At 33.2% G+C, this 27,177-nt stretch overlaps 1 protein-coding gene across 12 annotated transcripts in view; it reads right to left on the bottom strand.

Annotated features, from left to right (window-relative positions):
- Positions 1-18,743: 18,743 nt before the first annotated feature.
- Positions 18,744-27,177, bottom strand: part of MKKS (McKusick-Kaufman syndrome) — a 32,749-nt gene continuing 24,315 nt past the window's right edge. For all 12 annotated transcript variants that reach the window (XM_031951093.1, XM_031951099.1, XM_031951097.1 and 9 more), the window contains 3 exons: positions 25,804-25,979; positions 24,727-24,837; positions 18,744-19,497 (listed from right to left, as the gene is read on the bottom strand). In XM_031951093.1, coding sequence (XP_031806953.1) covers positions 19,060-19,497; positions 24,727-24,837; positions 25,804-25,979 — 725 coding nt within the window. In that variant the 3' untranslated portion in view covers positions 18,744-19,059. The remainder of the gene's footprint in view (positions 19,498-24,726; positions 24,838-25,803; positions 25,980-27,177) is intronic.

Raw genomic sequence — 27,177 nt, 5'->3', positions numbered from 1 at the left:
AAAAAGAATATTGTGACAATATGTGGGATGAATTGCAAGAGGACAAAAATAGAGGCAAGAAGAACTATAAGGAGACTATTAGAATAGGAAGATTATGAACAACTAGGCAGATGGTAATGAGATTCTGTACTGAGGAGGAGAGCAATGGGGACGACAATGGGAATGGGAAAAAAAAGAGAAGTAAAGTCTGAATCTCCAAGTAGAGGCTAGATATAAAAAGTGAGGGAGAGGAAAGAATCCAATATAAGAATGGCTATGTGGGAGAGTAAATGATTGGGCTACCAGTAGAAAAAAAGGTGAATTATAAATAGGCACAGATTAAGGAGAAAAAATAAGAAGCTACTTCCTTCTTTGGTCCTCCCGACCAAACCAAGAATTTTTCTTAATTAATTTCCTTTCTTTCTTTCTTTCTTTCTTTCTTTCTTTCTTTCTTTCTTTCTTTTCACTTTGCACAATACATAGGCCTCAATCAAAATAGGTTCTGTTAAAGGCCTTATTTTTAAAATGCTCCCTCTGAGTTCAGGGACCATCTCCATTCATCTGGATCTCCATCTGGCCTCTAGACCCAGATAACTCTGCAGGAGAAAATGAGGCAAGTTTCCTTGCCCAGCCCTCCCTCACTTAAATCCAATTTACTTGCAAATCATGGCATCTCCTCCCTGATGTCATGGTCTTCTTCTAGAATAAAGGACAAACAATAGTAATAAAGAACAACAAGCATATAATATAAATCTATTGTCAGAATGATCATATTCTGCCACAGCCAAGAGAGTCTGTCCATTCAAAACAGAATATTTTTGTTAAGGATGCATTGTAGAAAACGGTTTGAGTCTTTAGGAAAAAGATGATTTGAGAACAGAGAATATGATCCAGTATCAATATACTGGATATATTGATGCAATTATCCATGCATCAATATGAAATGGATTGCATTTAATGCAATTAATTATAATTGGTATTTGTCATCTTAAATTAATTCTATATGAATAATTATCAGAAATGAATGTTTCCTGTTACCAGGTGTTATAACTGAGTAAGCATCAGAGTTAAACTAACTACCACATATATTTAATAGAATAATTCTTAGTGAGATGGTTTAAGGTGGTGATATTGACATTTCAGTTGTAGCTATAGTAGGGACCTCTATCTAAATCCATCCAAAGAAATTCTTGTATGTCCTTAATGTGTTCAGCCAGGTAGTGACCACTGCCTGACCCTTGTCCCTGGAATGCCATTACTTGTAACAGTCAAAAACCCAAAATACTGGACCCTTAAACAACTGATTATTATGACCTATCTGGCTCCCAAGACTATATGCCTAAGTGTTATCTAAACTGATTTCAAGAAAAAGGAATTACCTTAAATAGTTTGATGAAACCTCTAGCCAAATTGAGCCTTTAAATTTTTCTTTCAGGTAGTTGCTTCCCAAGGATCTGGGGGGGTGGCTTGGGGAGGGAAGGAAGCAAGACTTTTTCCTTTTGCTGGAAGAGTGAACTTCCTTATATCATTATTATCACCTTTACTGAAGTTCTTTTTGCTTCTATTTATATCCTGATACTGTCATGATTCAAACCCAAACCCTCTTATCTCTCTCATGGTTAATAGTGGTGAAGGGTAAAAGTCTCAGTTGTCTCTGGATCCTGTGATTAGTTAGTTATATCATTCAAGAATGGATCAATAAGGTATTTTTTAAAACATTGACAGAGGATTTTTTTTTGCCTTTTAAATTAGAATATTTACTCCAGGCTAACCTGCTCAGGCTTGGGCTTTTTGAGCAGTCCCTCTAAATTCAAGGAGGTTCTCTGATCAAGAATCTTCTTCTTAGCACCCTCCAAGGGATTATTGATGATTTTTATGGTTAGAACTGGCATCTGATATTTTCTCTTAAAACCAGAGTTTTCCTTCTATCACCAAAAGAAGGACATCTAAGAAAGAAAGCTATTTCTTTATCAAATGCTCACTGAATTGAATTATAGCACACAGTAAATTAATGAGGCAAAAAAGCAAGATCCATGTGAGAAGGGTTTTTTTACATCTGAAAAGCACTGCCACCTAATGGTTTGAACATTGGTTTGAGACTCAAGAGAAAGAGTTAATTCTCAAGTCATGGAAATGACGTCACTTAAGCTTCTTTGGTGTTAACTGATTTCTTTATATAATACAAAAATGTGTTTCTCTAGTAAGCAAATTAGTTCCAAAACATGAACTCTAAGAATACTACTCCTATTTCAGCTTTCAAGGTGCAAAAGCTCACCTTATTCAGTTGCTTCCAAGAGAATAATCCCTGTTATTTTCTTTACTGCAAAGTGTATATACAAGACTATCTTTGTCCTTAAAAGAGAAGCAAATTAATGCCTTTCAGAAATCGTTTACACTGTATCCCATCCTCTGAAACACTGATTAAAGAATCAGTTCAATCTGGTAAAATGTTTTATCTACTGTGAGAGAAATACTATATAAAATATTCATTTAAATTTCATTAGGTTATAAGAAGTGGAAGAGAGAGAAGATGGATTTTTCTGAAAACCAATTGTTAAGACATCGGACCTCCATCAAGCCAATCACTTTGAAAATCATGATCTCATGAGCAAAAAAGCAAAAAGGAAAGGGAAAAAAAGAAAAAGAAAGAAAAGAAATAAAAAGAGGGATACCTCCCTCTCGGAAAATAGTTATCCCTAGCTCATATATTTCATTTCATAAATCAAGTTTCCTCAGGGCTTCATTCACATAGTTGTATGTAAAAAATAGGACAGCAGATTAGAAGCATTAATGACATACTAACAATTATGAAAAAGTTCCAGGTGACAGTACCAGGTAATAGGAAGAAAACAAACAAACAAATAAAAAACTGTGAAAGGTGATATAAAAGAATGAGTCCCACACCTCAACTCCAATTAATGATATCTTATAATACAATGATGCTTTTATCACACGAGAATACCTCTTTCAGTTGTAGAATTAATCCACCAAAGATGCTAAGTAAATGTAAAGAATTCTCAAGAATTTTTATTTACTCAGTCAACTGAAAGGCATAAAATAGATATGAACAACCTAGTTAAACAAGTTGGGAAGGACTGAAGTGATCTGAGCCATTGCAGGAAATTAAGTGATGAAATATGCCAGGATGGAAACATACTGGTTTGAAAGAACTAAACACTTCACTGGGCCTTTGTGTATCAGAGGAGATTCCATCAGAAGCATCCTAGCACCTGCATCGAGTCAAACCATGGAAGTGCTTTGAAAAGTCTCAGACTTCGGTCAATACCAAAGGGCAGCAAGGTGGGGAGATGGAGTGGTGGGGATGGTGAGAGTCTGTTGACAATGTTATCAGAGAAACCAGGCTAACACCAAACTGCATCCATCCAGGAAATAAGATAAAATGAACTAGATAGATTGAGGGAAAATAGCTTTAGGAGTTGACAAGAGTCCTGACTTTGAAGACCCATCAAGGAAATACATACACTTTGGGAAAACTTTATTTTGGGGAAAATTTATAAGGGCTATACAAAAAGAGAGAAGCACTTTTATGCAACCAAAAATTGTGAGTTACCCCTTTGCCATATGTTCTCTCTAAGCTTGAGTCCCCTTCTCTCTGGATCTTTTATTTATGTCCCAAACTTTGTAAATAATGTTTTTGTATCAACTATTTTTGCTGTACCACTTTAGTAAATACTCGCTAATTGATATTAATTAATAACTGATATAGGAACCTGCTGGTGAGGACTTATTAGTGACAGTACTAGAAAAACACCCCATAGACTCCTCAAAAGGTACTACCAGAATTCTGAGAAAAGAGATAGGCAGCCATCCTCTGAAGACCCATACTACCCATAAGAGTTGGAATTAATAAGTACCCCTGGAAGGGTTGCTTTAGTGGAAAAGAGAAATCTAAAACCACAACGCTATGAAACTATTAGTAGGACCAAATAGCCAGTATACTGCTATAGCCCAGGACTTTTAAAATTTTTTCCACTCATGATTCCTTTTTTTTTCTTTTTTTGTTGAGGTAATTGGAGTTAAGTGATTTGTAGAGGCTCACACAGCTATGAAGTGTTAAGTGTCTGAAATCAGATTTGAACTCAGGTCCTCCTGACTTCAGGGCCAGTGCTCAATAGAGTACCTTCCTTCCTTTTTTCTTCTCTCCCTCCCTTCTTCCCTCTGAAGGGTATCATATCCTTACCTACAGATGCTCTTAAAAGCATTCTTTTCTTTTCTTTTGTACCTCTGAACCCTCCCAATATATTTTGGGATTTACTAATTAGATTTGTTTCTTAAGGACTATACCTTAAACCAAAACCAATCTGACTCTCACTGATTGACCACTAATAGGTCCCAGGTTAAGCCCCATTTGGTCATTTCTTGGGTTTTAATTGACTCAGATTGAATGTAAATAGTAATCACTTTTGTTTTAGCCAGAAATCCTGAGGATCTTCCCCTCCCAGATTTATTTATTTAGCTTTTTTTTTTTTGACTAGGTGAAAAAGGAGATTCTTTGCCTGAATGACTATCTAGCCTTAATCACTGACTGGGGGCAGCCTCAGTCAAACTTAGCCTTATCTTAAAAAGGCCAAGGTTTCCCACTACATTCAAGGCCATCTTCAGTCATCCTGATCTATGTCTGGTCACAGGACCCAGATGGTTCTGGAGGAAAAGTGAGACAGGTGACCTTGCATAGTCCTCCCTCACTCAAATAGCATTGACTAGTATGTCATAACATCCCCTTCTTGATATCATGGTCTTTTTTGAGAATGAAGGATAAAAAACAACAACAGCAATTCACAGAATTGACCAGGATGTCAAGTAATTAATTGGTTAATTAGCCATCTGGGGTGGGGTGTAATATGGTATATAGTTTGGCCACCAGATGGTGCTTGTATTACACATAAGTAATGTGCCCCCTTCTTGGGCCCACTTTCCCCCTCCCCAAGTCTCAAAATAAAAGGAAATAAATGAATGAAGTATTCATTAAGCACTAGCTTTGTGCAAATAGAAAAATAAGTCAGTTTCTGTTTTCAAGAAACTCACATTCTAAAGAGGGACATGATATACAGATTTTAGCAATAAGTTAAATTGAAAAATCCATTATCCTAAAGACTAGACAGCAGAGCAGATGGTAATACTTCTTTAATGTCATTTCCACTGATTAAATCATATCAGTTTCTCATAGTGAACCATTCCATAGTGCAAAAGACTTTGGTGGCAAGAATTTTATTTCCTCTGTCTTCAAAACCTGTGTCTATAACATCTAAAGGAACAACTGTCAGGTTGCCCCCTCCACAGGGAGGGCTTTCCAGAATGAAGGCTGAGAGCACTGGGCTAGAAGTATTGCAATCCCCAAGTATTCCGTTCAGGGCCCTGGGCTTTCTCTATAAGGATCTAAGGGGGGGATGTTGTTCAGGGTGAGAATGGTGACTTAACTTGCCTGGCATATAGTGCCTCCTGTCTCTCCCTGAAGCCTTGTTGCTTTAGGTAGTCTGGCTTGCTTGTTTTGTGTGTGGCAGTTGGTAGGAGTTGCTTCCATGAATGATTGTTGGTAGCAATTGGTCAGCAGTTGTTGCCATTGGTGACAAGTAAGAAGGAACTCCTCCCTACCATGATTACTCGTTTCAGATGGCTTGGAGGCAGAACAAGAAGCAGTTCTGGCAGTTTTTGAGAGGTAGAGGACACTTCTTGGGATTAGGGTCTGTGGTTGTCTCCATCAGAGGGGAGATGGTGCTCAAAGTAGTGGAAGTGAGGTGACTTGCTTGGCAGATGCTACTTTCTGTCTCACCCTCAAGATGTCTTGCTTTAACTAGCCTTGCTAGGTTATTTGCCTTGTGCAAACGGGCCCTCTGAAGAATTCAGGAGCAAGATCAGAAATATGTTCAAAGTTACCAAAATGGGGAATCCTTTTCATCTCCATTGCAAGCCCACTCTTTAACTTTTAGAAATTACTCTTCTTATTCCTTACTATTCTTATTCCTTACTATTTTTATTCCTTATTCTCCTCATTCATATGATTTGACAGTGTTCTTTTTAGGTCATATAATTTCTTGAAATTATTTAAGGTAACAAAATAAAGTAGCACAGGAAATAACTAACAAACAATGCCATAAAACTGTAACCAGTCTTCAAATAGAAAAGTCAGGGATCTTTTTACTTTGGATAAACTTCTCTTCATTGCCCCCCACTTCTTCCATACCTCTTCCCAGCCTATAGAAGGATGAAAAAATAAGGAAAAAATTTAAGAAAGCATTGAGATTTCTTTGGCGGCTCCTCTAATCATCTAGGAAGGTAGGGTTATTGGGTTTTGAAATCATTGTGACTGTGGATCAGGCTAAATTTACCTCATCTTCATCAGAACTGAATCTGGTTTAGGCTACACTATTTCCAGTTTGTATATTTTGTATGTTGTTTGTTTGTTATAGAGGCCACCGTGTTTGTTAATTGTGTTTTTCTTTTGTGCTACATGTCCTATTCTCTTATGTCTTATTAAAATCAAAATTCTGAGCAGTAATAAACTTGTACCCACCCTCTTTAAGATTATGTTATTGAATATGAATTCTGAACTTAAATTACTCTTACATGAATAAAGGAGATTCTTTAAGCCTGGCCATTTAAGCAGTTCTGAATCTAGTCTAAACCATGTTTCTCCAACTTGACCATAAGAATACTATGAGATAATTTTACCAAAAGCTTACTAAAATTTATAGCACTCTTTTCACCTATGATTTTAAGAATATTGTCAAATAAATAAATGTTAGGCTATGGCTTATTCTTGGTGAAGCTATGTTGGCTCTAAAGCATCTATCTATGCCTTGGAAACTCCTGCTTTCCACCAATACAGATGTAAATTTCTTTATAATTTATATTCTTAAGAAGTTATTTTAGGGAGAGGGTTTAAGTAGCTAACATTTATTTATTTATTATCTTAAAAAAAAACTTTTTTATTTTTATACACATTGCCTTATGAATCATTTTGGGAGAGAAAAATCAGAGCAAAAGAGAAAAGCCATGGGAGAGGAAAAAAAACAGAAAAAAAGAAGGAAACATAGTATGTGTTGATTTACATTTAACTCCATGGTTCTTTTTCTGGATGCAGATGGCATTTTCTGCCCAAAGTCTATTGGAATTGTAGCTAATATTTATATAGCACTTTTTAGTTTATGAAGATATTTATTAAGATTCATATCATGCCATTTGATCCTCAAACAATCCTATAACGTAGTTACAATTATTATCCTCTTTTTAGAGGTGGGAAATATGAAACAGAGAGGTCAGATGACCTGCCATGGGTCACAGAGTTAATATGTGTCAAAGGCATGATTTGAAACCAAATCTTTCTTGGATTCTAAGATTGGCCCTCCATCCTGTATGCAATGCTACCTCTTCTCATAAGAACAACATTTCTGAACATCTGGATTTTTAGCAAATCATTATATAATATTTAAAATGCCCAACTCCATCTCCCTATTCAAAGAAATATTGTGATGATGACTCCTTAGTCCACAGGAAGAATCATTTTGTAAAATGATGAATAACTTCCTTGATTAATCATATTTACTTTATTAATGTTTTATTTCAAATTTTTAAAAATATACTTAGCTATAATCTACCTCTCAATACCATATTCAGACCAGGATCTCAATGCCAGTTGAAGAAAAATCAGACACTTGGAATTACTAGAATTTTAAAAAACCTTTTGAAAATATTAGAGCAATAGCTTCACTTTCCAGTCTCCTTTGTCAATATTTACACAAGAGAGTAGAATCGTTGTTTCTGATTGTTAGAAAAATAATAATACTTATATAGAGATATTGGAATAAATGTTCTTTGAATGATTTTTAGCCTACATGTTAGGCTATGAAACAATGACCATAACATTTAGCAATGTAAAAGAAAGAGAATTTCTAATATTAAATAAGTAAAACTTGCCATTTAAATTACCTGCTACTTTAAAGCAAATCTGGATATTTGTTTACTTTGCACTCTCATTTTATTGACCTTATTTGAGTTATTAGTTGATAATTTTCTATACCAATTTCTATTTCTTCCTTGATAATAACAGAGAAAATTCCATTAAATTCTATTAGTTATTAAAAGTCTATTATGAAAGATCTTGGCATAATATTTGATACTTCTGTTGAGTTAATTTTAAGATGCTAACAGAGAAACCAATCATCAGGAAAGAGTTCACTATATGCCAGGCACTGTGCTAGGTGATAGATCATTCCTTTTCTTCTGATCATATCCAAATCTCACTTCTATAGTATGATCCTCAAAACTCTATCTTTACTCCTCCACTATCCCAAAGGAAAGTAAGGGAATTCCTCTACTCAGGCATAAACCAGCTAGATGCTACAGTGAATACAGTCTTGGGCTTGGAATCTGTAGGACAATACACTTACCAGCTGTATGAACCTGGGCAAGTCACTAAACTTGTTTGCCTTAGTTTCTCATCGATAAAATATGATGGAAAAGGAAATGGAAAATCACTGAAATATTTTTGCCAGAGTAAAAAAGAGTTAGATATGACTAAAATGAATCAGTAACATTCAGGCATAAACTTTCCTCAAATTCACAGATCTAAAAAATAATTTCTTTCTTGCTCTTCTAACATTTGTTATGGACTTTTAAAATCTAGGTCATGTATTTGAACTTATCTTGGTGAAGGCATGAAGCATTGGTCTAAAAGCAACTTTCTGCAAGACTATTGTCCAGTTTTCCCTTCAGTTGTTGTCAGTTAATGAATCGTTCTCTCAGTAATTGAGGTCTTATGGATTTATTAAACTACTGTGCTTTTTTGCTTCTATATATTTGAGTACATTATCTATTGCAGGGATTATTGTTTTTAGCCAAAACTAAGTCATTTTATGATTCATTTGTGGTGGTTGTGAAGATATTCTTTTTTGGGGGGTTACTTTTTGGGCATCTCTTGAGCCATAATATTTCTTCATAGTGTTTGGAATCTTCTAATATTTCTTGACTCAGTTTCTGATTTGGGTTTTTGTTCCAGCTCCAGGCTAGATTTTCGGACAGGATGGTCAAACCTTATTAGGTCCTGACCTCTATTTCTTGGGCTTTTGTTTATTTCCATCTCTCATACTATGTTTGCACAGTGCTAGCAAGGTTCAGTGTCCCCAGTTAGAATTCCATTGTTTATTGTCCTAGATCTGAGTGTTGCTATAGGTTTCTACTTCTCAAATGTCTTTCCTGATTGGAATAATATTATGAATTTATGGACTTTTAATCTGAGACTGTGCAGCTCACACAGTTAGGGTTTGCATATTCTTGCTGTCTTTATATGGAGAATTTTTATATGCCGAACATGCAGGTAAAGATAAAGATTCTTACTGATATTTTTCTTTGAATTTCTAATTAATCAAAGTGTTACTTTATTTTATCACTATTGAAGTCTATATGGAAAATTATGCTTTTCTATTATGTTTCATGTTTTTGTGTTAACTGAAAATCTAGTTGGGTTTCTTTACAACTTTTTTCTTATTCCTACTGGTTGTTAACTTTATGCTATGTTATTTTAACTACTCTTAATTAGTTTAGTTGTGCTCTTCTGGTCTTCTCTCCATTCACTTTCTTATCCCCAAATTTTTCACACTTTTTCAAAGCACCCCCCTTTTTCTTTTGTCTTAGAGCTGCCCTGATGAATGGGCCTGGCCTAATTCACAAACCTTAATTTATTCTGAAAGTGGAATATCACTGAATTAATTTTTCCCCTAAAGACAATGTTGTAAAATCGCACTAGCCACACAGATTATAGGACTGCCCTGGACCAGCAAATGAACAGTGCATTAGGAGAACAAAGTTGCAGAAGAAACCTCATCTCCCTGAGAAATTTTAAAAGCTAGGTATTTGAAATTGAGAAACCAGATGGAGCAGCAGAGTCAGTGCTTGGCCTGGAGTCAGGAAGCCCTCAGTTCAAATTCAGCCTCAGATGCTTACTATCTAGATGATCTGAGCAAGTCAGATCGATATCTGTAAAATAAGCTGGAGAAAAACATGACAAACTACTTCAGTATCTTTGCCAAGGAAACCCCAGATGAGGTCATGAAGAATCAGATATGACTGTTATGACTAAACAATTTGAAATTGCAACAACAAATGATATAGGCTTGCTCTGGGACTTAAATAGACATAGAAGCAGGGAGGAATAGCAAGGAGTATTCAAGATAAAGGGCTGGTATATCGGTCCTTTATTTATTTTTTTTCTGTAAGAATTTCCCATGAACAAAGAAGGGAGAAAAGGAGCCTACCAGACCTCAAAATATACCTCAAAGCAGTAAACCTCAAAACCAGATAATAATGGTTAGAAAACTTAAAAGTTCATCAGTGGAAAGATTGGTACATGATGCCCGGATGAAATTTGAAAAGTAGCATAGTGTTAAATACAACCAGGAGCTTCAACTACTGGGTTAAGGCTTGAGAGTCAAATGTTTCCTTTCCAATCTCAGCTATACTGAATTTAAGCAAAAAATTTTACTCAAGTAATCAATATTATCCTTTTTACTTTCTGGGATCTTCTTTGTCCTTATTTAGCCATGAATTTTTCATCTATCCATAGAAAAACAACTTTTTCCTTTTTTTTCTCTGACATGACCTTTTTATATACCTAGGTTATTTACCTATTTTAAGCTTATCTTAGTATCTTGTTCGAGGTATTGCCTAAACCTAATTTCTGCCCTACTTCTGTTCAGTTTTCCCAGTAGTTTTTGTGAAATACACTGGAATGAGTGCTTATTTCAGTCTTTATCAAACACTGTTACTGGGTTCATTTGCTTTGGGTTGCTGATATTAAGTTTGTTCCACTGACCAAACTTTCTGTTTCTTACTAGTACCTAGTTGTTTTAAAGATTACTGCTTCTCAATTTGAGACCTGTTCTTGCTAGGTCCACTTTTTTCCCTTTTCCCATTATTTCCCTTGAAATTTGTGATCTTTTGTTCCTCCAGGTTAATTTTATTATTTTTTCTAGTTCTGTAAAGTAATCCTTTGTTAATTTGATTAGCATTGCACTAAGTAAATTAACTTAGATAATTTTACTTGTGTTATATGGGTTTGTTCTACACTCAAGCAATTAATATTCTCCAATTATTTAGGTTTTTATTTCTATAAATATCCTTTTGTTTTTTGTATTTATGTAGTTTATTGGTAATATAATGAAATGCTGGTGATTTATGTGAATTAATTTTATATTCTTAAACTTTATTATTGTTTCAATAATTTTTTGTTGCCTTGGTTTTTTTACGTATACCATTACACAATCTGCAAAAATAATAATTTTATTTATTCTTTGCCTATGTTTATTCCTTCAATTTCTTCTTGATTTCTAGCATTTCTGGCACTATATAAAATAGAAGCGGTGACAATGGATATATACATATATATGTGTTGTATATATATACATATATAGAGAAATTCAGGTATTGAAGGAATTTCGGGTATAAATCCAACTGAGTCATAATATATAATATAATATGTGCCTGTGGTCTCTGTCTTAATATTTTCTTGAAATTTTTTGTATCAATGTTCATCAGGCATATTGTGCTATGGTTTTCTGTTTTCACTTTGTCCTTATAGTCTGGGCAATTTTCTTTCATGATTTCTTGGAATATGATGTTCAGGCTATTTTTTTTGGGTCATGACTTTTAGGTAGTCAGATGATTTTTAAATTATCTCTTCATCTATTTCTCAGATTAGTCATTTTTTATATGAGATGCATTATTTTTTCTGTAACTCATTTTTCCCATTTTTTTCCTCTACTGCTTTAATTTTATTTATATCTCTTTTTAAATCTTACATCATTTCTTCTCATTTCTTGCTATTCAGCTCCTACTATATGTTTCACAGACATCTCACTATGGCTAAAGTAGAATCAATTATCTTCTCCTATCCAAACCTACCTGTCTACTTTCCCATTTCTGTTAAGAAGACATCATTCTCAAAATCTTCAAGGTTTATAATCCTATAATCATCCTTGAATCATCTATAATACCTCAGCCTTATGCCATATTCAATCTGCTATCTTGCTGATTTACAACTTCATCATGTCTTTTACATCAGAATCCTTCCCTCTTTATAGCTACCACCTCAGCTTTTAGATATAAAATTATAAAATCTTTCTAATTGATCTCCCTCTTTCTATTCTCTCTTTTTTCACACAGATGACAAAATAATCTTCTTAAGCCCTAAGTCTGAATGACATTCCAGTGCTTAAAAATCTTGAGCAACTCCTCCTTGCTTCTATGATAAACAAACTCTTTATTCCTGGCATTTGTTTAGACACAATGAGGTTCCCACCTACGCTCCCAATCTTATTATATTACTCCTCTTCAGAACTTTATGTTCCAGTCAAACTGAACATTACTTCAGTTATTTCCTGCACAAGATTCTTCATTTCTTACTCCTGCCAGAAGGTACTCCTTCATCTTTGCTTTTCATAATTATTTGTTCAAGGGTCAGCTCAAATACCCTTTCCTTTGTGAACTTTCCTGACCATTACAGCTGTCAGTGCTCACTCTCCCCTTGGTTTCTCTTGTGTCATACTTATTGGTGTATATGTTTCACCTCCATTTGCAGAATATAAGCTCCTTGAGGGAAGGGACTGTTTTATCTTATTTAATCCCTTGAGCTTAGTGCAATGCTTCATATATATATAACATATTTTTTAAATTGACTTAAATCTATAACCAAGAATTCCATCCATAATTTGCTCAGTAAGTGGTCACTGGATCTTTACTTCAAGACCTCCAGTAAGGAGCAACCCTTTACCTCTCAAAGCAACCTATCCCATTTTTGGAAAGCTCTATTAGGACAATTTTCCTTACATCAAACTTAATGTGCCTTTTTCCCAGTTTCCACCCATAAAAGACTGAAAGTGCTGCAAAAAGGGTTGATGAGACACATTTAGGGAAAAGCAAGTAACAGAATTTGGTGAAATTACAATCAAGAAAGAAAGATGGTTGTAGACAATTGGGGAAGTCCTTAAATGTCCAGCTAAAGGCTTTCATTTTATTTTACAAAGAGTTTCCCTTATTGAAGGTCACGTGATTAATGCCAGTTCTTGAATTCACATCAGCCATGATAGATTAAAAAAAAAAAAAATGAGGTAAAGCTTTATGTAGAACTATTATTCAGAGTTTCTTATAGGAATTTTTTTTTTTAAGTTTTCTGTTCTGTTGTCAGACACTCAGAAGATATAAATTTAAGTCTTGAAGGAACTTTAGAGACCATCTGGTACAACTCCCTCATTTTTCAGATAATGAGTTTGAGTACCAAAGAGATTATGTGACTTACTCAAAGTCACACAGTTGATTTGAAATCGGGTCCTTTGATTCCAATGTCAGTATTCTTTCCTCTGTATCATGATGACTATTCTGACCAATATCATCATGACCTAAAACCCTGACATTTGTCCTAATTAAATTCCTTTTAAAAAGAAATGTCATACTAGGAATAAAGAAATCATATTTCAAAATATCAGTTTTTCTAATACATAAAGTTTTCAGAGTAGAAATACCAAATTAATATTAATTTTACTAATATTATATTAAACTTAAGGAAACTATTTTATTTAATGAATTAGTTTACAGTGGAAATTGAATTCACATATCCTGTTTCATTAATTTTTATAAAATGGGCCTGACAATTTTTACTTTTCAAAGAAGTTCAGACTGGCAAAGTGTAGGCTGAATCCAGGGGAAAGCAATGGCTTTCTGAAGTACCTATAAACAGATTTATTTTTCTAGCAAGTGGAAAAACAAAAGAAAGTCAAATGTAATGTTTTCTACTTCACTGAAAATAAAAGCAATGTTTATTTTCAGAGCAGTACTCCTGAAACGTCACATTATTGTATTTCAATGGCAAGCTATTATTAAGAAAAATACTATTCACAGTAGATGTTACAGGGTCATCATTAACTGAGGTGAAACTAGTATTCTTGTTGTCTTTTCAAATACACCTTGGCCTTGCTATTTCTGATCTTTTCTCAGCTTGCTTGATATATACTAGGAAACACTTACAACGGGAGAAACAATTCCATATATTTGGAAACTCCAGATCACTACTTCAAATCTATTCTAAAAGAACATCCTCTAAATATAATGAAATTTAGTATTTTGAAATTAACCAGCAACAAAGACCTTTAAAATAAATACTTTCATATTTCTAATTTACCTTAAATGCTAACTTGATGATCAAAGATGCTACTGATTGTACTACTTTGACTCACAAATTAAAGATTTAATTGTTGGTCTACTTGGTCATCTGAAGTAAAAATTTTTTATCAGAACAATCTGTATTTGCTTCAGTTTTAATTACAGGTTTCAGTACTTAGATCAATAATATATTACTTCATGATGCATGCAAACAAAGAAAACATGGAAAGACAAATTAATTTACAATAATAGCTCATTTTTATTTTGTGGTAAGGAATATTTAAAAAAACAAATAACCAAAGCAACTTCTCTTTATATTGACCAAGACAAAAGCAAAAGGAGACTCTAAAAGAACTAGAATTTATATTCTAAAAACATTTTGCTCATGTGCTAGAAATGTTTGAATATAAAGATTTCTGTTATTTAGGCTATAGTTTTCTGCAAAGATGATGTCACATAATAAAAATGGTATATATAGAAAAGACAGGTGGAATACAAAGCAAGGTTATTCTACTGATTAATTCTGCAAGGTGATAGAAATTTTACTTTTATTATAGTCAGTAAACAAAAAGCCTTTAAATTTGCCAACTGACTTTTTTCAAGATTTTAATATTATCAAATGAAAATAGAATCTTATTGGAGCTACTCACTAATCTGTTACATACATAAAATGCATAGACTAAAACAAAAAAAAACTGGCTGTGTAGAAGATTGTGAAGTGCTGCAACTAAGTACAAATTGTAATCAGTTTGCTTACAAAATTCCACCCTTTTTCTTGTAACTAAAGAAAAGGTACTCACTTCAAACCATTCATTTGAATTTATAGTGTTCATAATAAATGATGAATAGATGTAAAATGATGCTAATTTTTTTTTAATTTAAATTTTTTTAAGATTAATGAATCATTTGGAGAGAATTCATAAATAGCCCAATTACATTTAGCATTCAGGAGAATAGAGAGATTATGCCCACTATAACCTAAATTCCGTCTAAGAGGACTTCAAAGTTAAATTAATAGTTCAATATATTTCTCTCTTTCAAACAAAATTTAAGAATTAAAATTTATTACATCAGACTGCTATTTGGGGGAGTGGGGAAATAAGGGTGGAGAAAATTTGGAACACAATGTCTTACAAAAATGAATACTGAAAACTTTCTTTACATGTATTTGAAAATGCTGAGGATAAAAAAATTTTTTTTTAAATAATTTACACTCCTCCCCTCCAAAAAAAACCAAAAAACTAGATTAACATTTAGTTAACACATTACAATAAAGAAAATATAATAAAAATGTGAGTGCCTGCATTTTTGCTCAATCTAACAGATAACAGTAGAAAAGTATTACTAAAAGGCAAAATAAAAAGTATCATAACTTCTAAAAAATGTAAAAATATAGGTTTCATATATTTACTGTATACTGTTGTTATGAAAGTTTCGTAATCTTTAGAGCACAAATGTGACATCCAAAGGAAACAGCAATATAGGTTTGAAATGACTTGATAGTAAAATCTGACATTGAGAAATTCTTTAAAACCTGATGGTATTTCTCTTTGGGTGAGGATTTAAAATATAGGAAAATTAAGCCACATGTGTGTCTATCAGGTCAGATAGTAAAAGCTTTTAAAAATTATCAAATTCATTAATGTTTGTAGCTATTTTGGAGTGAGAAATTAGTAATGTGAAACCTTCCCTTGGTTTGCAAAGAATATGCTTTTTTTTGCTTGTATATATAAATTGTTTTGAAAGGATTCTAATCGCTATCCAGTAGATTTTAGATAATTATTTGTGCCAAATATAAGGACATTAGCAGAAAAAAATGAGGTCGTTTACCTGAAGGAAAAACACCACACATTAAATACAAATTTTTAACAATTTTGAAAATTGTTTTAACACTTTACAATTTAATTCCCAGTTAAAAACATTATGCCTCTTTAAATATAGATGTATTTATGTATGTATATTCCTGTAACTTGCCAAGAATAAGAACCTACTCAAGATGAATTCTTAATTTAATGGTATACTATAGGTATGTTTACTCTTTCCTTCAAAGCCTAAATGAAGAGTTTGTTAAATCAAACAGACATTAATTGTAATTTTTTTTTTTTTTTTTTTTTTTTTACACATCACATCCAGGACCATCTCCAGTTTTCCTATATACATTCTACCACTAGACCTAGATGGCTCCAGAGGAGAAAGTAAGATTGCGTAGAGTGTATAGTCCTGCCACCTTCCTGATGTTATGGTCATCTTTGGGAATAAAGAATAAACAATAACAAGGTTGAGACACTACTGGATTTGAAAGATGTGGCCTTGAGGAAAGAATCTGAATGAATTATGATAGAATAATATAGAGTAAATGGAAATTTTTAACCATTTGAAAAAATTATCCAAGATATCGGCTATTTAAAACAATCCCTTTTCACCAGGGCTAGAGATAAGCATTATTTTGACAACTGAAATACTGTTCTGAAATGTCTAGTATCCTTGATTTCTCCATAGATTATATTTTTCTGAAATGATTAGCTTAGTTAATTGGACTCCCCCATGGAACTAAAGATTATGTAACCCTATTTTATATGTAATACTCTCTAACAATATATGTGCCATCAAACAATGTGATTTTGTTTTAAGAATTCCCTAAAGAATCGCTTTCCCCCCCTTTAAGATGGTATATTTGTGAAGTTTTAGGTAGTGTGCAACATATTGTTTATTAAGCTTTGCATTACATTCCTACCTTGTGGAACTACCTTGATTATATAATTAAAACCACCCAAGGGAAATAATAGTTTTAGTAATGGGCAATTTAAGCAAAAAGTTATGTGGGGAGAAGTATGGCTTCCCAAAAGGCTAACAATTTAATAAGTCTAACATGAAAAGGTTCATTACAAATCACAAGTAGAAATATTTGATGAATATAGTATAAACATACTCTGCACAAAATTATCAGGGCTAATGTAATATTTACTTATTGCAACTAATCACAATGACACTATGTCTAAATTCTACCATAAAATCGTGAAGTAGCTTTGTAATATTATTTAGCTGATGGCAGTAATTTATAAGATTGTTCTTTTGGAATTAACCTCCCCTGTAATCCTGTTTTAATCCAGCATTGTGTTATCTAACAATCTATTTAGGACATTAGGTTGAGCATATATACCTGTGAAAAATGGTCATTTTAATTTATTACCGAGACCTCAGAAGCTGTTGCTATATCACCAGCTTTTGATGAGTAAGATTTCAGCCTCAATAGGCCATCCTTTGGTTCAATGATCTTAATAAATGATTCCTAATATCCTAAATGAGGAATCTGTTTTTAAGGCAATCATTTTTTGTCGTTGAGAATTCCCTGGAGCTTGATAATGACAATAGAATATTGGGCAAAGTGGACCATAGCATGGTAATTCCTGTTTTTTTTAATGATGCTTAATACTTTTTCTAAAAGTGATCCCAAAATGACTTGCCTCTACGTGGTTTACATGAGAAACATGAAATTCATGGGGGAAAGAAGTTCATCTTCATTGGAAGGACAGAGAAAATACAAAGATAAAGCTGTCAAGCACTGAAATGGTCTTTTGTGAGAATTTTTTCATTTGTGACAAAGAACCAAAAAGAACTCCTTTTTTAAGAAATTATTTCCCCTCCTTTCTTTTTTAACTTTTGATAATAAAGGGGACAAGCATTTTGTGAAACGTTTAAGCTTAGCTAATTTTTCAAGAAACATAATGGCAATTTGTGGAGATCAAAAACACTTCTGAGTACTTTTAATTCTCTTTCTCTTTAATCGGTTTATGGCCCAAAGCCAATTTTATTTTTTTTGAGTAAAGTTTTTTAAGATTCAGTCCCACTTATTCACAGTTAGAAATCTGATCTTTAAATCTTTGTGAACACAAACTCAACCAAAACTATAAAATGTTGTTCTATACTTTATATACCTTGATGAGAATAGAGCATTTCTTCTAATTGCTCAATGGATTTACCTGTACTATGTGACAATTTCTTTTCTTTACATTCTTTGTAAAACATCACTATAGGTTGTGTAATGAAAGTTTCTTTATATTAAAAATAAATATTTGCCAATTTCTTACGCTTTTTTAAATAAGAAATTGGTGAATGCTTATTTTTAATATAAATTTTTTAACTTGTTTATAATCTTTTCTCAAGTTCCACAGGAATGTCAATTCTCAATTTCCTTTCTGTGTTCCTGTCATTCTTTCAGTCACTACTTCTACTCTTTAACTGCTAAGGCATTAAAAAATAATGTTTCACATGAAGCCAATCTCTGAGTGATTGCACATAATTACTCTTTCCAACATCTGCTCATCATTATAAGTTTTCCAAGTCAGAATTGTAATACAAAACAAGATCAAGTATGATCTTGTATTAAAGTCACCACCTCCATGCATTTATTTTCAGTTAACTAATGTTTGAATAGTTACAGACTAGTCAGTGTAGACAGATTTCATATTTTTATAGGTTAGAGAAGAATGTTATTGCTTGGGGTAAATTTTAATATTTTAAATGTACAGAATTAGTAATACATGATAAATATCTATAATACTCATGTCAAAACTGGAATGAGAACAAGGCAATGCTTTTCTCTATTTCATATTTATTGAAAGATAAATAAGGAAATATTCAGAATAAAGTAAGATGTTATATAGTAGCTGCTAAATTTACATAATTATTAAAGTTCCTTTAACAATACTCTATAGGCTTACTGTTGGGTGAATACCTCCACTTAAGTTATAATTTCACTTACTTTAAATAGTCTAATCAAATGAGTTGGTTAACTCAAAAAAAGAGTTAATATTCATAAGAGTAGAAAATAGTCAGTTACTATGTTCAATATTTTTTTCTACCTTGAGAATTTTTTCACATAAACTTTTCAAAATGCACTTGAAATTCAGATCAATTTTTATCTTCAATGATGTATGACAGATCCAAAATCAGACTGGCTGTCTCCACAGCAACTTGCAGGCCGTGAAGCTTTGCAGTAAAACAGTCCAAAGTCAGATGGTCAGTTGAGTTTGTGACTTGTTGGATAGAAGCATTTTGTAGAGAAAAAGAATGAATGCTTGGTAAGAAGCACCAATTTAGGTCTTCTTGGTTACCAAGGAGTCCACAACCACATTTTAAAACCAAATCTTGCCATTTCACATTTGCGGGAAAATCTGGTTGAATTGACCAAAAGTGTCCATATTTCCTATCGATAAGAATTTTACCCTTATCATGTTCTAGAGAGCAAGCAACAGATTGTAGTGCACTGCAAAATGCATCAGCAACTATTTTGTATTCTATTTCGGTACAGTCATTGACTTTGAGGACACATTCTGGAACACTGGCAACCTGAAACGAAATATAGACATTGTTGAAAGATACATGCAGTTAAATAACTTTTAAAAGACTGAACAGTCTCATAAGTTTTTCAAAAATTGTTGAGTATTTCTTTTGAAAATCTCATTAAAGAAACTTCTGTTATTGATGAATCCAAATGACTGGAATATATTACTAAGAAAATTGTGTGGGTCAGTCTATAACAGTTTTGTTGCCTAGTAATGCATGTAGATCAAAGGCATGCACAGGAAACTAGCCAGACCTCAAACTGCAAGAGTGGAGATGGGTTAGTGAAGATTTGTCACTATCATTGGGAGAAAAATCAAATACATTTATCTTTGCCAGAAGTGTTATTTTCATAGAAAAAGGACAGTGTGTCATAACAATATATTTTTTATATTTTATTTGATGCATTTATTTTAATATAAAATTCTATAAGGGGTAATGTCAATATTTTTGAACTGATTAAGTGCAATGATTTATCAAAAATTAAATCCCCAAGATTTGATAGTTCAAAGGTAAAAACAGAGATGCACATTTACAGAAAGCAGTTCTGGGAGACAAGAATGTCTGGGATTCAAACCACAAAGTCTGTGAGCTGTAGAATATTTTTTTAATGCTACAAGTTGCAAACAAAGTGCTGATGTTTGTAATGTGAAGTGTTGTCACCTGGAAATTCTTTATATTGATGAAATCATAGGTCTAGTCCCTAACTCATCATTATTTTCCACTTTTATTTCTTAAATTTTTGGTGTGTCGCATGTATAAAGAAGAAATCCGAGTTGGACCGGTGGCAAAATTTCAAAAATATTCAGGGAACTATTTTCAAGGAAAGATTCCTTAAAATTCCAAGATTTTGAAAGATGATCACTACCCTAAAAACAGCCACAAGCAAGATAATCTTGGTCAGTATACGTTCAAAATATACTTGAAAATATAAAAACAGATGAGCAAGTCTTCATAAGTTATCACCATAGTAGACCATATTTAGTAATACAATTGATTTAGTAATATAGAGAATATCAAATGCCTCTATGTTTATGGTTCTTAATACCTAAAACACTACATAGTCTTTTCACTGATATTGAGTTATACTTTTTCAGACAAAGCCAGTATATGGTTTTGTTCTGTATGACTATGTTTATTTTGTTATGGGCGATGAGTTTTCATTTTTCTTCTTTTGGGGGGGAGGAAATAGTGACAGTGATAACAAAAAGGGAAGACAAAAAGGGGTGTCAATAAATCATTTAAAGAGGAAATTGAAAAGGGTAGGAGGAAGTTCAGAAAAAGAAAACCAGGGTCATGTTGGAACTACCACATTATATCTGAATTATACAAAAACAAAAACAAAAACAAAAACAAAAAAAAAGCAAAAGTGATCATAGCGTAAAAAGACAAATAGTAGGTAACAGAGGTTGTTCATAGTTTCTTATCCAATTCCCTTTTTTGTTTTTCTTTGCATATTAAAATATTTGTTGATATTTATTAAATTCATAACAAAATTATTTAATTTTTTTTTCTAAGGAGATCTGGTCTCTCATAAGACATAAGCATAGCAACCTAGAGAGGAAAAAAACAAATGGATAAAAAATGTATGTTACCCAAATTATGACATGTAGTTATTTTCAGTCAGGCCAACCCTCTGTAGAGCTGGGATAAATACACAGATGAAAAATGAATAGGTTCTGGAATTAAGTTAAGAAAAAAAATGGAACAAATTTGGGAAGTTGAACAGAGCTTTTAATTATCTCAAAACTGTTCACTGACATTAAAAAATATACATGTGTGTATACACACACACACACATATATATATATGCATATATCTATCTATAGAATAATAGTCTTCTGATGATGTTTTATGGTTACAGTTCCTAGACTGCAATGATTTTAAGTGAATCAAATGGCAGGAGAGCCAAAAGCCAATGAAGTAGAGCAGAGAAAACATACATAGGCTGCAATAACATATTATGCCACTTTTCACAAGAAAATTGTTGATGAAATATATCTTTTCTTTTTTTCTTTAACCTCACATTTAATTAATTTATTATTTAATAGCCTTTTATTTACAGGTTAAATGTATGGGTAACTTTACAGCATTGACAATTGCCAAACCTCTTGTTCCAATTTTTCCCCTCTTTCCCTCACCCCCTCCCCCAGATGGCAAGATGACTAGTAGATGTTAAATATATTAAAATATAAATTAGATACACAATAAGTATACATGACCAAACTGTTATTTTGCTGTACAAAAAGAATCAGACTCTGAAATATTGTACAATTAGCCTGGGAAGGAAATCAAAAATGCAGGTGGGCAAAAATATGGGGATTGGGAATTCAATGTAATGGTTCTTCGTCATCTCCCAGAGTTCTTTTGCTGGGTGTAGCTGGTTCAGTTCATTACTGCTCCATTGGAAATGATTTGGTTGATCACATTGCTGAGGATGGCCAAGTCCATCAGAATTGGTCATCATATAGTATTGTTGTTGAAGTATATAATGATCTCTTGACCCTGCTTGTTTCACTCAGCATCAGTTCATGTAAGTCTCTCCACGCCTTTCTGAAATCCTCCTGCTGGTCATTTCTTACCGGACAATAATATTCCATAATATTCATATATCACAATTTATTCAGCCATTCTCCAACTGATGGGCATCCACTCATTTTTTAGTTTCTAGCCACTACAAAGAGGGCTGCCACAAACATTCGTGCACATACAGCTCCCTTTCCCTTCTTTATGTTCTCTTTGGGATATAAGCCCAGTAGTAACACTGCTGGATCAGAGGGTATGCACAGTTTGATAACTTTTTGAGCATAGTTCCAAACTACTCTCCAGAATGGCTGGATTCGTTCACAACTCCATCAACAATGTATCAGTGTCCTAGTTTTCCCACATTCCCTCCAACAATCATCATTATTTTATCCTGTCATCTTAGCCAATCTGACAGGTGTGTAGTGGTATCTTTGATGAAATATATCAAGGATACACATGATTAGGAAAGGGAGGTGAGCTGGTCATATATTAAGAACAAGTATAGCCATAGTATCTATGAAATGTAAAAAGATAGAAAAGAAGCTAGCAAATAGATGTTTTTTGGAAAATATACGAATGAAAATTAACAATAATGCAGGATAAAAAGATATGCATGAATCTACATTGGTGGAAGAAAGTTGGAAGAATAGTGACATTTCCCCTATTTCTAGGCACTTGAACGCTCATGAGCTGTGCCCTTCTCATTTGTGTAGGTTAGTTATTAATTTCATAATTCCATTTACTTAATATCTAGTAGCATTTACAAAAAGAAATTTCCTTCAAAGATTTATACGTTTTCAAGAACAAGTATATAAACATTTCTTCCACCACTCAGGGGGAAAAGGAAGATGGACCACATACTCTTCCTTATACTACTTTGGTCTTTGGAAAATGGATTAACCGATTCTTGTTTATAGAAAATTGCAATCAGAATCACTTCAGTGGAGGAACAGAGATCACAGAAGCTGGGCCCACAAGATAAATAGCTGAAAGGTGGCACAGAGCCATCCTAGGAAGGCTACATGATAAGATGGAAAAAAAACAAACAAACCTGGAACTGAAGGCAGAATCCAGGTCTATGACTTATTAACTTGGTCAAATGATACTGCCTCTCTAAACCTTATTTTCTTCATAATTTGAGAAGGCTAGATTACATGATTTATAGGTTCTCTTTAAACACAAAATCTATGATCTTTGAATTAGGTATCAGCATTAAATGTATAGGGACTTAGTAATTTGTAAAATGTCCCTAACATTCCATATATCTTTTCCTTGAAAAAAAAAAAAAAAAGAGTTAGAAAGACTGGTTCAAATTCTGATGTCAATTTGGACATGTCATTTAATTCCTCAGGGATCCATCTTTTCACCTGTAAAATGAGGAGCTTGGCCTTATATCCTCCAAGATCCTTTCACATTCTACATCTGTGATCCTGTGATCCAATCTAATCACCTCAATGAAAAGACTGGGATTCAGAAAGGCTCAGGGTTTTCTTCAAAGTCATAAGAGAAAAAAGCAGGAGAGGGGATCCAAGTCTTAAAATTCCCATTACAATGTTCTTCCTATAATACTACAATAGCATGTTGTTTTAAAGAGGCTTATTGATGAGATGAACCAAATCAGTTTCAATTGTTCAATAATGAAGAGTATCAGCTATACCCAGCAAAAGAACTATGAAAAATGAGTGTAAAGCACAATATAGCATTTCCATTCTTTCTGTTATTGTCCGCTTGCATTTTTGTTTTCTTTCTCAGATTATTTTTATCTTATTTCTAAATCCGATTTTTCTTGTGCAGCAAGATAACTGTATAAATATGTACACATATATTGCTTTAACATATACTTTAACATATTTAACATGTATTGGTCTACCTGCCATCTAGGGGAGGGGGTGGAGGGGAAGGAGGGGAAAAGTTGGAACAAGTTTTGCAAGGATCAATGCTGAAAAATTACCCATGCATATGTCTTGTAAATAAAAAGCTGTAATAATAATTTTTAAAAATTATAAATATTGATAGAGTTTAAGTAATGGCAAGGCAAATTAGGAACAGAATTAAAGCAAAGAATCAGCTGGGATAGTACAGATATGTATCTATGTGAGGGTGTGTGTGTGTGTATGTATACATCTACATATGTATATATAAATACATCCTTTCTTAACTATAACCTATTTGGGGATAGTAGGGAAGATGAAAAGGGGGAAAAAAGAATTAAAGTAGAAAAAGTTGCCCAGCAGAGAACAAAAGAAGAATTTATGGGGAAATGAAAAAAAGATGGACATTCATGATTATAATTTCTTCTACTAATATATTTACTTTATTGAAGTTGTATTTGTTGTTATATATTTTGAATCCTCCCTGATTTTCTGCTGGGCACATGATAATGTTCTATTTTGTTTTGTATTCCTTTTGTTTTTTTCTTATTCTGTTTCTTTAAATGAAATAAGTTTGAAAAAAATATATTGATAGACAATCAACACAAACAAAAAAAAATAAAATTTCTAACTTTTATGAAAAAAAATAAAGAGGCTTGTTGCATGGAGAACCTACTCAAGTGATTTGGTTATTCACTAAAAGAGAAGATTGTGATAATTCAGCTGTTTGAGGAAATTTACTCTTGAGGTTGAAACTGAATCCACAACCTATATATATATATATATATATATAATATAAATGTGGCTAATCTCACAAAATGAGTTAAACCTTACTTACCTTATTTCTTAAAAAACAGGCCAAGTGGGTTTCAGTACAGCCACCTCCCAGCAAAGCCAAAGGTTCCCTGATTGTTAACTGTAAGACATGCTGTGCTGTTTGACATGCAAGCTGAAAAACAGAAATGCATCTAGCAAAGTCAGATGTTGCTATCACATCCATAAAGGAAAAAAAAAACTTTCAAAGGAACACACGACACTCAATAATCCAACTTTAATTTTCAAGGAACAAGAATAAAGTGTTGGCATGGTTCAAATGCCAACTGAAATGGTTCTGGCCAACAAATAAGAGAAGATTCTAACGCGTGCATACTTGTTTTGGGGCACTGGAATACTCATCTCTTCCATAATAGGTAACATGGTACAGCAGAAAAGGACCTTTCTTAGAATCAATAGGTCTGGATTTGAATCCTGTCTCTCATGCTAACTATCTGTGTGAGTATAAAGTCACTTCCAGGCTATGACTCCAGTTTCCTCATCTGTAAAGTGAGTTTAATACTTGTACAATGTACTTCACACAAGGCTATTGTGGGGACAGTACTTGGCAATTTTTAAATACAACTAGACTGTAATCTTCTGGACAACAGTATTCTATAGAAAATATGGATCAGATTCATTTCGAGAAGAAACAGCTTCTTTGAAACTTTGAAGTAGCCATTAAAATGGAGACTGGATCTGTGTTTTCATTGGCACAGGAAACCTTTGGATGAGGAATCTGTTACTACCAATGCAGAGTAGCCTCTTCTCTGAAACTTATTATCTTTAGTGAATAGGTGATATAGTCCATATGTATTGGAGGCAGCACCTCCTGATTCTAAGGCCAGTTCTCTACTCACTTCACTGGACTGATTCTCAGTAATCTTGTGATAACAAAGAAAATTAAAGTCTTATAGAAAATAAGGATACATGTGAACAGACTGATTTTAAGTAACTTTGTCTCTGCAATTTTTGTTCTTCGATGACAACTGATAACATTGTGAAGAAATAGTTCATCAAAGGATAAAAACACCATAGTGGCCATCTCATTTCCCTATTTAAATTCTGTACTTAGATGGGGAATTCAAGACTTTTGCCTCACCTTCAGTTCATTCCAGGAAGTCTCATTTCTGTTACAGAGAAGCAAACTGCAGACACTTGAATCATTAGGAATTAAATGAAAGTAGTGTTTTGAACCAAAATTCGCAGTGCACAAATCCTTCACATATCCATAACTTGTAGATGAGATAAAATTCAGGGAACCAATAGGTTGTGCACCTATTCAACAAAACATTTTAAATTGAGTACATTTTTCTAACAAATTAAGTAACAAATACTTTAAATTAAATAAGAATAAACAAATTAACACTTTATATATATGGGTTAAGGGAAAGCAGGGAAGAGACTAACACTGTGAATTATTAAATCTGAATTATATATTATTATAAAAGAATGCAGTTTCATTTGTTATTATTTATTAGGATTCAGGATTTTGGTAGACATTGGATTAGATAGCCTCACATACTTTAAAATTAAATAAATTATTAATGAGTTAATGAGTTCCTTTGGAGATCCGAGTTTGATGACTAATCTTACTGAGAGAAATTAATAGGGACAAGGCAAAGAGGGCTAGATTTAGAGTCAGAAGTCCTGATTCAAATCTCAGCTGTTACTTGCTTTTTCTGTGATCTTAAACAAGTAATTTCTACTCTTAAATCCTCAAATTCTTCATCCGTAAAATTGTGGTGTTGTATTAGGTGATCTTTGCAAGTCCTTTCCAGGTTTAATCTATGATTCTGTGATCCTCTCATATTCTTGATTAAATTATGACTTTTACTTTCAGCTAGCTCAGCTGGTTGGACTATGGTGTCCATGGAACTATTTGAGGACAGTTAGTTTTGTCCCATTCCATGGCCATATTATATATTTACTATAATTTTGCTCAGTAATTTTTTAAAAAGTTATTCATTGGACAGTAGTAAGCTTCAGTCCAACTCCATTCAAAGAAAACAAAAGGACAATAGTTCCTAACTTAAGAAGCATTTCTTTCTACTGGAAAGATATAACATTCAGATAAGTAAACGCAAAGTAAACTCAATGCTAATAAATGGAGAATCAGAGAATGCTTCACAGACAGAGAAGAAAATGAACCTGAGCTGAACTCTTTAGGGTAAGCCCTTTAGGAAGAACAGAGGAGGAATTACATTCCAGAGATAAATAAGGAAACAGTGTTATATAAGGAGACAAGAATTAAAAGATCAGATTCAAAGAATAGCTAATAGCTCACATAAGGAAATAAAGACATCTGAGGTTCTTTATTACAATATTCTCTGTTCTCCCTCTACCCTACTGACCAGTTCTGTCTCCTTTGATGATTATTATTCTAGTATAGGCCTCTAACTTATTATATGCTCTTACTAAGGCACTGTCCTATTCTCTTTTCTCTGCACACAATCTTAGTGACCTTATCTCCCAT

Source organism: Sarcophilus harrisii, chromosome 2 (genome assembly GCF_902635505.1).
Source record: "Sarcophilus harrisii chromosome 2, mSarHar1.11, whole genome shotgun sequence".
Classification (NCBI taxonomy): domain Eukaryota; kingdom Metazoa; phylum Chordata; class Mammalia; order Dasyuromorphia; family Dasyuridae; genus Sarcophilus; species Sarcophilus harrisii.
This window is presented reverse-complemented; position numbering and strand designations above follow the sequence as displayed.